Source organism: Eleutherodactylus coqui, chromosome 6 (assembly GCF_035609145.1).
Source record: "Eleutherodactylus coqui strain aEleCoq1 chromosome 6, aEleCoq1.hap1, whole genome shotgun sequence".
In the NCBI taxonomy this organism is placed as follows: domain Eukaryota; kingdom Metazoa; phylum Chordata; class Amphibia; order Anura; family Eleutherodactylidae; genus Eleutherodactylus; species Eleutherodactylus coqui.
The window spans coordinates 164,112,336-164,127,367 of NC_089842.1; the positions used below are offsets into that span (position 1 = coordinate 164,112,336).

At 44.4% G+C, this 15,032-nt stretch overlaps 1 protein-coding gene across 2 annotated transcripts in view; it reads right to left on the minus strand.

Moving 5' to 3' along the window:
- Positions 1-210: 210 nt before the first annotated feature.
- Positions 211-15,032, minus strand: part of PPP1R13B (protein phosphatase 1 regulatory subunit 13B) — a 90,802-nt gene continuing 75,980 nt past the window's right edge. For both annotated transcript variants that reach the window (XM_066608135.1, XM_066608134.1), the window contains exons 12-17: positions 12,987-13,744; positions 9,210-9,347; positions 8,820-8,953; positions 6,035-6,201; positions 4,812-5,011; positions 211-2,192 (exon numbers count right to left, since the gene is read on the minus strand). In XM_066608135.1, coding sequence (XP_066464232.1) covers positions 2,151-2,192; positions 4,812-5,011; positions 6,035-6,201; positions 8,820-8,953; positions 9,210-9,347; positions 12,987-13,744 — 1,439 coding nt within the window. In that variant the 3' untranslated portion in view covers positions 211-2,150. The remainder of the gene's footprint in view (positions 2,193-4,811; positions 5,012-6,034; positions 6,202-8,819; positions 8,954-9,209; positions 9,348-12,986; positions 13,745-15,032) is intronic.

The following is a 15,032-nucleotide window of genomic DNA, read 5'->3' on the forward strand; positions in this document are numbered from 1 at the left end:
GTCAGATGAATAACCTTGCCAAAAAAATGAATGCCTGTTACCGACGCCCCTAATGATGATTATCCAATAAGGGCGCATTGATATAGAATCTATATCAGGCACTTCCCTATAAGCTGTACTTAGACGGCGGATACAAGTAGATGGGGTAGTTGGCAGCGTCTTACACCCCCCCCCCCCTCCCCTCTCCAATAACTAAATGGCAGACATACAATAGTTGAACATGCTTTAGCATTTTATTGATAATTTACAACGGGATTTCATCTAGATCTCTTCAGAAACAAACGTCAGTAGTAGCAAATAAATTTAAACAAATAACCTTGTACTTTTCCCCACCATCACCACAATATGTACACTGAATGCAAACATCTTTAAGAGCATATTTAGCACGGCATCATGTGAAAACATAATAGAAATGACACGTATCTGTGGTAGGGCTGTGTCTGGTACACCTCAAGGAGAAGGGCTTAACACGGCCTAAAACGTAAGGAGAATACTTCTGGTATTAAAGCATGTACAGTGAGTTCCAGTGAAAGTCATATATACTTCACAATACAGTGTATAGCTTATTGCATCCCTTCCAGAAAAGTCCAACACACTTTCAGAGCAATTATCACGCACGCCAATCTCTTGCAAACCATTGCCTGTCACAGTTATATACACAGCGGTTCTCAAGCTGTTGCAAAACTACAACTCCCAGCATGCCCAGCCATGGTGAAGTCGTCATGGCATGCTTGGTGTAGTTTTACAACAGATTGCAGACAGTTTTAAGGACTTTGTCCCTACTTCTCTATCCAGTAAAACTTCATTGCTGGGTGACAACAATGCCCCCATGGATAGTTATTGAATCCCTCCAACATTTACAAATCACACAGACAGTGGCTCTTACGTCTATTCTTTGGCTTTCCAGCTGTTACCCTAAATATCCCAGCTACCCTGGGACTTGTAGTTAACTATATAGGCTGTGCATTTGTATATGTAAAGGGGATTGTATAAGAATAGAAAAACATGGCTGCTTGCTTCTGGAAAGGGCGCCACTCTTGGTCGTGTTTAGTATTGCAGCTCTGCTCCAATTATTTCCATGCTACAATACCAAAAACGACCCATGAACAAAAAGGCGATGTTCTAGAAGAAAGCAGTTATATATTTCTAACATTACACAACCCCTTCAGCGTCAAATTCACTTTGTATATCCAAATTCTACATCAAACATAACTTGTGGAGAAGAAAAAAAACAAACTAATAGTGTAGTAGTGGGATAAACCGAAAAGTGGACCCAGAGCAACGTGAGGTCTGGTGATCTGGGCACTCAATACTTGGGTTATAAAGCTTGGCACCTGCTGCCGGAGGTACCACGGGAGCCATATCCCCTGCCCGCTAGTGCGCATTGACCATGTAACTAAACAAGCATTCCATGTGCTATGTTCTGCAAATGCAGAAATGAATCAAAGTGCAAATAGTGTTCTGCCCCTCCCCCACTTACAATTCCCATCACGAACATAGAAAACACAGCGTTCCTCGCCCTCCTCACCATACACTTCCCTGACGTCTTCAATAACACATTTGGTCTTTGAAACTCAACCTGCGCTTTACACTTTCCTCTCTGCTGCAGTCTTTCATCTACATACAAATTCCTCCTTCCGACATCCTTTTTCAGTGTTAAAAAAAAAAGTTTCTGGGCACTCTCAATTGGCAAATAAAAAGGATTCCAACTGGAAATGAAGATGAAAAGGTGAGTGAATATGTTGAACCGCCTACGGTATAGTGTCCATCACGTGTTGAGATGCAAGGGGTCCACCCGGTACTATGCACAGGCGTTAAAACATTGTCGAAAAGCATGAAATTAAAGTTATTTACACCGGAGACCTCTCTGTGGTACCAAAGAACAGCCAATGTGCACTAGAGCACAGCGATATAGTTCTTGCAGACGTCCTATGGCATCACCACGGAGTGATGCAAACACTTGGCTCGCACTACGACCACTAGGGGGAGCTTTATAATACAACTCGGGACAAAGTACTGTAGCCTCTTCTGTTCTTACGCAAGACATACTGAATGTGAAATGTCCTCCGACTGCAGCTGCGTCCTGATGAAATGTTTCCAGCACTTGTTCTGCAGTTTCCAGTGTGAACATAGGATGGGTTCTATACAACTCAAGCTAGAGTTCTCTGCCGGGGCTTTATGCGCGGGTACAGCTGCAAAACACATGACAGGAGGAGGAAAAATATTAGGATTTACATCTAATAAGAGCAAACTAACTTTTCTGTAAATGTTTATGCACAGTCCACTATACTGCCAAGGCATTAGGTGTGCGCAGCTTTAAAGGGGTTCTGACACGGAAAAAAAAAAATTTACTTGCCTGGCCAGGACCGATTGCCCTCTGTCCGGCATCTTCTTCTGTGGCTTCTAGAAGGAGAGCAGGAGCAGTCAAAATGACGGCTTCCTGCTCTGCTCCGTCTGTCAACCACTTCCGAGGTGAACAGACGGGCCACCCACAGTAAGCACGTCACAAGCAGTGCTAGCTGCGGGCAACCTGTCCATCCTGGCTGAACTCCAGGATTCTGCGCTTGCGCAGTAGAGACGTGGCGCGTCCTGACTCCTGTCAGAAGGCACCTCTCCACCGCGCATACGCGCAATCCCGGAGGTGGGCGGCTCGTCGGAGGAAGAAGGCTGCCTGCTGGGAGATGAGCCCCTGATGATGACAACAACAGGAGACAAGGCAAGTTATGTTTTTATGCTTTAACAGCCAAAACTCGTGGGTTCCCTGTGTCCATTAGGCAGACCAGGGAACAATGGCTGCTAAAGCATAAAACGTTATTCATGTCAGAACCCCTTTAATATAAATGGATATAAAATATATAGTAACTGCTAGGATCAGGGATGACACTGATATCTAGGGGGTTAGAGGGAGGGGGCCTTAAACAAAAAAAAAATCTATAAAAGCAGGTTTTATTTGACACAACTGTTACATAAAAAGAGAAAAAAATATTAAACAATTTATATATATGCTTATCTATATATACACTCTATCCCCACAAACGAAAAACAAAAGTTAATCTATATGGCTACATGAATTAAAAAATACTATTATTGTGCAAAATTAGTGGAACATGAAAAACGTATTCAGTCTTGCTGTAATCATACCAACTCATAAGAATAAAGGCACCACATACCATATTGCATAAATTTAAAGGGAACCGATCAGCAGCTATATGCACCATAAGTTATGATGCTTATAGTTGATAGGTTCCCTTTAAGAACCAAACAATGGGGAATTCTTTTTTTTTTCTGTAGTGGAAGATGAAAAGAAACTTTGCGAAAGTTAATCCATACATTGTATGTACCCCAAATTATGGCAGTAAAAATAAATACAAGTCCCATAAAAAGCAAGTAAATATACAGCTATGTCAACAGAAAAATAAATAGTTAATTGTCTAAATTGGTCAAAAATTCTAAAAAAATAAATGTAAAATCCTGTACTTTTTAGTTGAAAAGATGTACAACCCTACCAAAACTTCATGGCTCGGGGCAATTAACAGATCACCCCAGGCCCAGCAGGGCAATCAGCTGATTTTTTTAATGTTTGTTTAATATTTACTCCAAAAAGTAGTCCTCTAGTTCTCCTGTGTGTAACACCACGTGTGTATATTGTGCAATTCATAACGCTGCTATAGTGGTGACAACAAAAACCCTATTTTAGCTCCCTCTGTAGGTGGATGATAATCGACAAAGGACATTTTAAATAAAAGGGGCAAGTAGATTGGGCCTTGGTAGGAGTAAAATTAGTGGCTGGGGAGTTTTAAGTTATTTTATGTTTTTGTATCATACATTCTGAGTGACAGGGACTTAAATAATGCACGAGCACCTGACGCTTATGCAAAACGCATCCATACCATGCAGGAGGCCTAAAATTCGTGTTATGCACTTTGTTGAAGGGATGATTGTTTTATTTATCCTTTTTTTTTTTTACATGTTTTACTGTATTATTTTTTTTACTGTGGGGTTACAGGTTAGCAGGGAGCACATTAACCATGTGTTCCCTACTGTCCCCACATACTATTGGTAACAGCCCATCAGATCACTGCTAGCAGAGATCAGTAGTCACAGACGTGCAGAAAAGCTGCACCATTGCATCCCTGCGGCAGGCCTCCCAGCAGCTCTTCACAGCAGGAACTGAATGTTTCTGTCCTTCCAGGACCAGGAGACCTTATCAGTACGTCAACTAATCACTTGACAATTGGACCAAAGGCTGTTAATTATAGCTTTGAAGAATCAGCAAGCATGTGATCCCTGCTGGAAGTGGGACCATAAATATATAGCAGCTTGGCAAAGTAGCACGCTGCTAGCTGCCGTGTGAGGTGGTCGGGAAGAGGTGAAGAAGTTAAAGGGGTATTCCTATCTTAAGCATTCCATAGGATACACCATAAATCTGACAATTCTCAGTTACATTATAGTTGATAACAAAACCACAATCCCAGCTGCTGTAGAGCCTCTTTGTGAAGAAAAAGGAGGCTTCATATCAATCACTTAATTCACATGAAGCTGGTGGGGCAAAAATATGAACTGGGCCAATAAAAAGGGACGCAGTGCAGGTAGTCAGTGGAGATGGAGGTCCTCCACCCCCGTCACAGCTGTATGGATCCATAATGTGGAATCAGGTGGTTCTGACAGTAGAATGCACTGCACATCACCTATAGAATCGGATGGCTCTGATGTTAAAACACGCCAATTATATAACTTTTCTTTATTAATGCATCAAAAGTAGATATAGTGAAACCTAATATAACATTAAAAACTGAACTGAAATATCTTACCCCCAACAGGTTCTTAGGCACATATCCCTCCTTATCATTCAGACGTGCCCACCACCAATCTGTCTCCGTATCATCTTTGCGCCTCAGGATTGTAATGGCATCACCTTCTCTGAATGACAGTTCATCGGCATTCTGTGCTTCATAATCCCACAGACCATATACTAGACCTTTATTCATGACGCCCAGCTTCTCTTGAACACCTGCGTGTAGTAAGGAGGGTTAATAGGTAGAAAGAGATTCCAATTATTGGTCATCCAGTTCATGCTGCATGTAGGAAACATCAGTGTTTACAAAAGAAAAACTGAAGTGGGGAATACAAAGTTAATAGAGTTGGTCTCCTTGTCGAGGCCCTTCACCTATTAACAAGAGCAAAAAGAACATCTCTAGGATATGTTCAAATAGTAGAAATGCTGTGGATTTACTGTGTAAAATTCACAATATTTCTACAGTACGAGCAGTGTGGATGCGATTTATTTTATTTTTTTTACATCTCATCAAAACTGCAGAAAAAAAAACCAGCAGTGTAAATTGACCTGCAATGCCAAGTTTAAATTCACTGCAGATTTTCAGCATCTATTGCACTGCTTCAAACGATGGAGTGAAATCCATGTGTTATATGTGGACCGTGATGCAAATCCACGGTGAATTTTCTACTGCTGAAAATATGCTACATGTGAACGTAGCCTTTAGAGGACTTGACACATCCATGCATAACACATGAAGCACATTCATCTTAATCCAAATATGGAATATTTATTTTGTGCTGTGGTGGCATTGCAGAACACTGAACACAAAACTTGTCTGGTCCCCTCCAACAGCCCTACAAACTGATACTATATTGTATCTGTATGGGCGCACTCTATATTTGCCATGTTTTGTTTTATTTTGGGGTCCACCTTAACATATCTTCCGATTTAGCATAACATTTCAGAAGATGTAATGTCCGTGTGCTGGGACCCTACCAGATGTCAAAGCTAAAAGTTGAACGGGCGCAGTGCTCTTTCCTAGAGCGATAAGGAGGATTGATGAGCAAGAGATGAGATATTGGAAAGAAGCTGCTCCGGTCTTGGCTAGGAGAGAACCACAGGTGACATCCTTACGTGTCATATTTAACCTTGAGCTTTTCCACCATATACATTTATGAAATATCCACGGGATACCCAAAATATGCAAAAAAAACCCGATATATTTTCTATACACAATAATGCAAACGCTTAATTTACCATAAAGGAACTGAGAACACTGAATATATCCCTCTTCCATCTCTTCACACTTGTCTGCAGCGGTCTCTATATCACTGATTGTGGTCGCAAAAAGGGCTGCCCCGCATTCCACCAGCATCTTGCAGAGGTGAACACTGTTACATGAGGCGGCGCAGTGTAGAGGAGTCCTGACAGAGGGAAACACAGCAGCAATGAATGACAAATGATATAGTAAACTCATCTGTGCCCATCTCCTGCACTGCCCCAGAACAGTACTTGTTACTCGGCCCCCGGCATAGTCAGCGGTTTTGTAACATGACTGTTAAAAGGGCGTTCCCATGATTAAGTATGTCACTTCTCTGTTAGGTCAACCAAAGCAATTGTAAAAACTGCTCTCATGTCCAAATTCGGCTACATGTCCCGATGCGCCTGGCTTATTTTTTGGTGACTCTCAGGACGTCCACCTAATGTAGCTGGTCAGAAGCTGCTTCTAGTGCTTTGATGCTTATTGGTTGGTCTGTACAATAGCAAGAATCACTACACTGCTGTGTATAAGAGGATGCACTGAGGTATAAGAGGTCATATGGCACTGAGCATAGGGGTTAACATAGGCGAAAACCAGGACATGGCACATATATCCCACAGGAGAAGACAATGCGAAGTCGATTTTGAAGCCAACTTCTCTTGTGCGCAGAGGATTTCTGAGAAGCCACTATACCCGGGATGCGATTAAGCTGATTGCAGAGCCATAACAGAACATCTCAGCGCAATGTGATGAAGTCCTGAAATGCGTGCTATTCACTGGTTATTAATAAAGAGAAGGTTGAAGCTTTGACTCTGCATTCTGTCTTCTCAGGTTGGGTGAGCTTTTGGTCTGCATTTTGCACAAGGGCAGAATCCAGGGAGCTGGAATAAGTCGACTCTGTGGTCTGTCATTGGGTGCCATACGTCACACATTGGTGACCATCAGACCTGTTATCCCCATACCGGTGACAGGCACTACGACTAGAAAAATTTAATATCTACACCTGGGAGCATTTTTAAAAAGATTAAAAATGCGTTATATTTTGGATGAAATAACAGAATAAATACGGGACAACCAGTTTAATGTGGTCATGAGCACAGATATAAGAGAGTGGGCAGACAGAGAAAAGAGGTTGGGGGGGGGGGAGAAAAAGAGGCTGGGGGGTATGAAAGAGAGAGAAGAGGCTGGGGGGTATGAAAGAGAGAGAAGAGGCTGGGGGGTATGAAAGAGAGAGAAGAGGCTTGGGGGTATGAAAGAGACAAGAAGCTTGGGGGTATGAAAGAGAGAGAAGAGGCTTGGGGGTATGAAAGAAAGAGAAGAGGCTGGGGGGTATGAAAGAGAGAGAAGAGGCTGGGGGGTATGAAAGAGAGAGAAGAGGCTTGGGGGTATGAAAGAGAGAGAAGAGGCTTGGGGGTATGAAAGAGAGAAGAGGCTTGGGGGTATGAAAGAGAGAGAAGAGGCTTGGGGGTATGAAAGAGAGAGAAGAGGTTTGGGGGTATGAAAGAGAGAAGAGGTTTGGGGGTATGAAAGAGAGAAGAGGTTTGGGGGTATGAAAGAGAAGAGGTTTGGGGGGAGAAAGAGAGAGAAGAGGTTTGGGGGGAGAAAAAGAGAGAAGAGGTTTGGGGGGAGAAAAAGAGAGAAGAGGTTTGGGGGGAGAAAAAGAGAGAAGAGGTTTGGGGGGAGAAAGAGAGAGAAGAGGTTTGGGGGGAGAAAGAGAGAGAAGAGGTTTGGGGGGAGAAAGAGAGAGAAGAGGTTTGGGGGGAGAAAGAGAGAGAAGAGGTTTGGGGGGAGAAAGAGAGAGAAGAGGTTTGGGGGGAGAAAGAGAGAGAAGAGGTTTGGGGGGGGAGAAAGAGAGAGAAGAGGTTTGGGGGGGGAGAAAGAGAGAGAAGAGGTTTGGGGGGGGAGAAAGAGAGAAGAGGTTTGGGGGGGGAGAAAGAGAGAAGAGGTTGGGGGGGGGGGAAGAGAGAAGAGGTTGGGGGGGGGGGAAGAGAAGAGGTTTGGGGGGGGGGGAAAGACAAGAGGTTTGGGGGGGAGAAAGACAAGAGGTTTGGGGGGGGGGGAAAGACAAGAGGTTTGGGGGGGGGGGAAAGACAAGAGGTTTGGGGGGGGGAGAAAGACAAGAGGTTTGGGGGGGGGAGAAAGACAAGAGGTTTGGGGGGGGAGAAAGACAAGAGGTTTGGGGGGGGGAGAAAGACAAGAGGTTTGGGGGGGGGGAGAAAGACAAGAGGTTTGGGGGGGGAGAAAGACAAGAGGTTTGGGGGGGGAGAAAGACAAGAGGTTTGGGGGGGGAGAAAGACAAGAGGTTTGGGGGGGGAGAAAGACAGAAGAGGTTTGGGGGGGGAGAAAGAGAGAAGAGGTTTGGGGGGGGAGAAAGAGAAAAGAGGTTGGGGGGGAGAAAGAAGAGGTTTGGGGGGGAGAAAGAGAGAGAAGAGGTTTGGGGGGGAGGGGAAGAGAGAGAAGAGGTTTGGGGGGGAGGGGAAGAGAGAGAAGAGGTTTGGGGGGGAGGGGAAGAGAGAGAAGAGGTTTGGGGGGGAGGGGAAGAGAGAGAAGAGGTTTGGGGGGGGGGGGAAGAGAGAGAGAGAACTCATTAGATAGGCTGAGCAATATTGGGTGGTGTCAGGGACACGTAGATATTGCTCGTGTAGATTAGGCCACCCCGTATAACACAATTTTGTGATGATCTTAAAATGTAACGGGGACGTAACTAGCTCATCAATCATCGCCACATTATACTAGTTATTTAAATTCAGCATCGCTTATACTGTGATTCAGACCACTTACCACCCATCGCTGTCAGCTGCATTCACGTTAACACCAAAGTCCAACAAGAACTTCACTATGTGGTGGTGCCCGGCGCACACAGCGTTATGTAGAGGCGTGATACCTTCATCATTGGGTTTGCTGGGATCCTCCACCTGTTGAACAGGGCACACAGTAGGTCAATTCTGAGAAATCATACCCACAAAGCAGGAAATGTCTGAACAGCAGAAGATTTTTCCATTAGTGTTCCTGTTTATGAAGCAAGGACTCCATCACCACCGTACCCCTTGTGGAAGGGAGTCATACTACAGACCAACCTGAACAAACAACGTAGCTCGTCAGTACTGCACCCCCCAGGCTGGTCAGGGGCATTATTCATTTCGTATATTAAGCTTTAAAAAAACCATGTACCTCATAAATAATCCTCTGAACTAGATCAAACTCTCCTTCTAGAGATGCATCGAGCAACAGAGCCAGAGGGTTGAACTTCACTCGGAGTCCATGTCCTGTCCTCTCAGAGTTTGGTTTCTTCAGATTTGTGCGCTTCACCTAGAGAAAATAGAGAGGGGGTTAGCCGCAAGTCATTACATTAGCAACACAATAAACCATTCTACTATTACACAAGGAACAGGATTGTACAGCATCACAATACCCATGTACATTACATATCCTATACACAGTGTAGCAGGGTGTGGGCTTCTTGTAATTGCAATGACTGCGAGTCCATGGACAGAAGTGTGTCCAAACACAGTCTTGGAGAAGAGATGGAGTACAGTTAATCCCCCAGAAACCAGCAGGGTAGTTATATATAACAAACGTATCTGTGTGTACAGCATTAAAGTGACCCTCTGGTCCTGGACAATCAAAGATGGCCACACTGCTCCTCTGACTACCTGATGCACAGTGAACATTAGTATACTTTAATATCCTGCCTTACCTAGGCATCCATTGCAGTACTACAGAACTGTTATCTAGCATTATGTTCCCTGCCATCTAATGCTCTAGCGAGAATCTTAATTAGCGTTCAATGTGAACAACGAATGATAATTCATTCTCTTAAAAGGGTAAGGTTGTTTTAAATCAAAAAAAAAAATCAATGCTTGCCTATTCCTTCCCAGTCAGTCTTCTTCCAATATCTTCTACTCTCCAGTCTCCCGGGTCACCTCCAGCCGGCCGCATCCTCCTCTTCTTGTTACGATGCGTCCATTCTCTGCATTCTTCTTCTGGCAGGTCAGTGAAGCTCACGTCACTAGTGATGTAATGTTCACTACCTAGGAAGGAATGCTGATCTATTGCCAAGACTTGCGCATGCGCGCTGTCTTGCTGCGAGAGTTCATATACTATTGCAGAGAGACTGAACGCATGCGCAGTCTCTGCAATAGCTCAGCACTCCCTGCTAGGCTATGAATTCTATGTCACTAGATACATAGCATACATTGCCCTGCAGGAAGGAGACTGCAGAGACTTGACGCTTTGTACCGGAAGAAGAAACACCGGCCGGCTGGAGGTGAGGTGACCCGAGGAACAGGAGGAGCCAGGGGAAGATTGGCAAGGAGAAGATGCAGTAAGAAGGCTGACGGGAAAGGAATAGGCAAGTATTGATTTTATGTATCAATTACTCAGCGCCTCATATTAGAAAAAAAATAAATAAGCAACCTTATTTACAATTAAGTGAGTAACAACTCACCTGGTGCCCAGTGGACTTCTCTGTAAGGCTGGGTTCACACTTGGCGTATTCCCGTCGGAAATCTTGCGGTTTGGCCGCAGCAAAAACCGCGAGATTTCCGCTGGGAGAACCGTCGCGGTTTAAGCCGCGGCGGCTTTGAAGCGGTCCGGCCGCATGCTTTTCCGTTGTGGCCAGCTCTCCCACAGAGGAGAGCGCGGCCGTGACATAAACAAACAAAAAAACGAAAGTAAATAGACATGCTGCTTCTTTTGAAACCGCGGCTGCGGCGGCCGCAGCCACGGTTTCAACCGGACTTACCGCAGCAGATTAGCCGTCCCGTGTGGACGAGGTTTCTGAGAAACCTCGTCCACATGGCTGGCTAATCCCGAGATTAGCGGTCGCGGGCGGTTTTGCCGCGGGCAAGTCTGCTGCGGCAGAACCGCGGCAAATCCGCCCTGTGTGAACCTAGGCTAAAGAGAAGCCACTGGCACCCGAAATCCACGATAGCCTTGAACAATATTCCGGGCTCTAAAATCCAATATTGGAGAGACGTCTCGGAGTTGCAACCCTTGGGAGGGCTGTATTATTGATTTTTGGTTTTCTAATGACAGAACCGCTTTAACGTTCATTGTTCAGTTTATGCATGTATGAAAAACTGAATGACAATCGGCCCATATAAACAGGCAGTTAGTTGTTCTACTATGAACGACTGCCTGTTCACTGTAAATAAAATTCCTTTAACTCATTTTCCACATAGTTTGAAATTCTGGATGAGCAAAGTTATCAGATGGATGTGGGTAGGTAGATGACAATTATTTTTAAAGCTAGACATGCTCAACAATGAAATTCACTATAGGAAAAGTGGGGGTGGTGTTCACTTCTTTGTTATGAAGCAGCCAAACCATAAACCATAACTACGATTTCTACATATCTGGAGATAGCTGCACTGTTAAAAAAGTTTCAGAATACACCAAGATCATTCAAAGCTCAGCTAGCTGTGCTGTAGAGGCCTGTCCTATATCGCTGACAAAAAGTAGTCATTGTCTGCAATGTAACAGATACAGTAGAGCTGCAGCCCAGTCACAGTCACAGTTTCTACAAACCTGCTGGCTCATATTACATTTTTCACTCTCTCCTCCTCTAATACTCTTCTACACACTTCCTGAATTAGTGCTGAAGCTGCTGTAATCACATGACTGCACTAAATAGCAAGTTCCATCCATAGACACACAAACATCCTGCACTTCCCTGTGTGGGTAAAATCTCTTTTTTCTTTTGGCTCCTGCAGCTGACAACAGGCAGAAAACAAAGGACTGCAGTAATTCAAGTGTCCTTCTCTTCTGCCCATTATGAATTGGATGGTGTGTGCAGTCCATGTAGTTTTTAAGGAATTAATACAAAACAATCAAACTTCTTGGTAATGAAGGCAAATTCACTTCTACACAGTTCTGTTTTCCCCATCTCTGTATTACATATAGTGGTTCTTAAGACCAGATATGGAAAACCAGACGTAGTTCAACTTGGAACATTTCAAAATTCAGGAGATACCGTATATACCCCAGTATTAGCCGACCCGAGTATAAGCAGGGGCACCTAATTTCGCCACAAAAACCTGGGAAAATTAGGTGCCTCAAGTATAAGCTTAGGGTAGGAAATGCATGGTCCGTGCACCATTGCTTTCATTGGAGCTGCGGCTGCTCACGGCAGCCCCATTGAAATCAATGGTCTGCCAGCAACCCCTGCCAGTAATTTTCAGGGAAGGGCTTTAAATATAAGCCCTTCCCTGAAAATCATCCCTAGCATGTATAAAAAATATATATAAATCACCTGACAGGGCTCAGGCGCCTCTAGCCGCTTGGGTCCCGTCACTGTAATGAAGTTCTTTCAGTAGGAGGGGATTTAAAATCCCCACCTGCTGAAAGGGCTGCGTCTGATTGGCTGAGCACTCAGCCAATCACATGCAGCGCTTAGCCATTCGCTGAATGACAGCTGAGCACTGCCTGTGATTGGTCACAGCACTCAGCCAATCACAGGCAGCCCTCGGTCATTCATTGAGTGCCTGTGATTGGTTGAGTGCTCAGCCAATCAGACGCAGCCCTTTCAGCAGTCGGGGATTTTAAATCCCCACCTGCTGAAAGAACTTCATTACAGTGATGGGACCCAAACGGCTAGACGCTCCTGAGCCCCGGCGGACAGGAGTTTATATACTTTTTAAACATTCTAGGGATGATTTTCAGGAAAGGGTTTATATTTAAAGCCCTTACCTGAAAATCACTGCAGGGGTGCCAGCAGTCCACTGCTCTCAATGGGGCCTCCGGCAGCAGCCGCGGCCACATTGAAAGCAATGGGAGAAACTCGCGACTTGAGTATAAGCCGAGAGGGGGCTTTTCCAGCATATAAAAATGGGCTTAAAAAGTCGGCTTATACTCGAGTATATACAGTATTTAGAATTGAAAAAAAGAGTACACTTATGAGTGGGTAACAACTGAAAGAAACTCCCACATCTATAGGTTTCTACTTACAGGAAGAGTCTGTGATGGGGCACTGGGTGGTGAAGCAACTTCCTCTTTCACTGGAGATGCTACTTCAAGTACAGGGCTAGGAGTTTTCTCAATGGAAGGTACTATGACTGGATTATTATTATTGTTGTCTTCTGTTGTTTCGGATATCTGGTTTATAATCTCACTGCTAAGTTCTTCTGTGATGGGTGAACAAACCTTATTGTCATTATCATCTGCTGAGATCTGTGGTTCTGGTGGTTGTGGTGGTGAAGGAGGTTGGGGCAGAGAATGTGTAGAGGGGACAGCAGCTGCTGGCAGAGAACCTGCCTCTTCTATGTTACCATTAGGGCCAGTGTTCCCATTGTCCACATCGGCTAAAATGCCAAAGTCCTGCGAGTTGCACTGTTGGTAGAAAGGTGCGGCCTCCATTCCTCCAGCTAAAGTATTGAAGCGCTGATAGAGAAGTTTCTGTATGTTGGGTCCGCTGGGACCTTCTGGCTCAGTTATAGAACTCCGTTTCTTCAGAGGTCTTGGAGCATTGGCAAGCTTTCTCCTAAGGGCTTCTAAATCTGCATCACTTTGATATCTAAGAGGTGAATGCACTATTGGGGTCAGTTTGGTGGGGCTCAGGGGACGTGGTATGTTGTCCACACCGGTATTTTCAGCTGCAGGAGGAACAGCCTCTCCTTCTTTGTCAGCATTAGGAGGTGGTCCAGAATGTAGGAAAGGAAGTGGTGAAGAGTTGGACGAACCAGACTGGACAACTGGTTTTCCATACACTGAAACACAGAGATACAACACATTAAAACTGAAGATTAACCAACTGTAAGGCATCTTCCATCATCACAACAGCTCATTATTATCACAGCATGCATAGGTTTCTTGTCAATTTTGCTTTAAAGGGGTTTTCAAGATTACATTGATGCCCTAGAATTAGGATTCGCCATCAGTGTACAATTGATGGAAGTCGCAACCCAGGCCCACTTCCGATCAGTAGAAGTAAAGGACAGCAGCAGCTCCTGCTCAGCCTTCTTCACTTACATAAGGTACAATACCAGCCGTACACTTACAGACGTCACAGTGAGTACCACTGCCTCTTTGATCATATATTGATAAAGATTCCTTAGGAAAGGCTAACATTCTGAAAATTCTTTAAGCCACCTATAGATTCCCCTAAGCTCTGCTCGTTCTGCAAGAAAGGGACATTACAGTTTTGGGTGAACGGAGTTCATTCTACTTCCAACAGCTGTAGCTTCAGTTCTATCCATGCTATTGACACGCTTTTAAGGTCACTGATAGAACGGAAGTTTCAGCCATTTTAAGTGGAGCCAGGAATACCAAGTTTACAGCTGCTACTCGGTCTGTGTGCAGGGCTGGGGAGATGAGCAGCAGCAGAGAACAATCTGTGATTCTCTTTCTGCCCTCCTGTCATGGGGAGAGGTAACATTCATGTTATCACACCACCCCCTTATCAATAGGAGAACATATTTGCTCTCTAATTGTCACATATGGGTTTTTTCACCCATTAAAAAGGAATGAAAAGAGGACCACTTGCTCATCTAAATCACATTTAACCCAGCATTTGCTGCACTAATTGCTGACTGTAGAATCTAAATGATTTTATACAAAATAAAATGGCTTTTCTACTCCCTTAGGACTGTCTTATACAAGCATTTGGCAATTGCATATTATGCGAGTGGGTTTTGCACGCATAATACGCTGCACCAATATCGCATAGGCCACCATGCTGCACCATGTTACAGCTCACATGAATTGCATATATTACGCAAGAAAAGACGTACCATGTTCTATCTTGACGCGCATTATGTACGCATACACGCCAAGATAGTGCATGATGATGGTCGGCCCGCAGCCTGTATACAATTTCATTGCGCACTGGCTGCATGACGAACACATATCACGCAACCCACACGCTGCGAGATACTATCGTTTGAGCCCGGCCTTATACAATGCTTTAAAAATTTTTTTTAAATAAAATAAAAAGTACATATAAAACCACACATAATTGATATCACCACATCCGTAGCAACCCATACGATAACATAT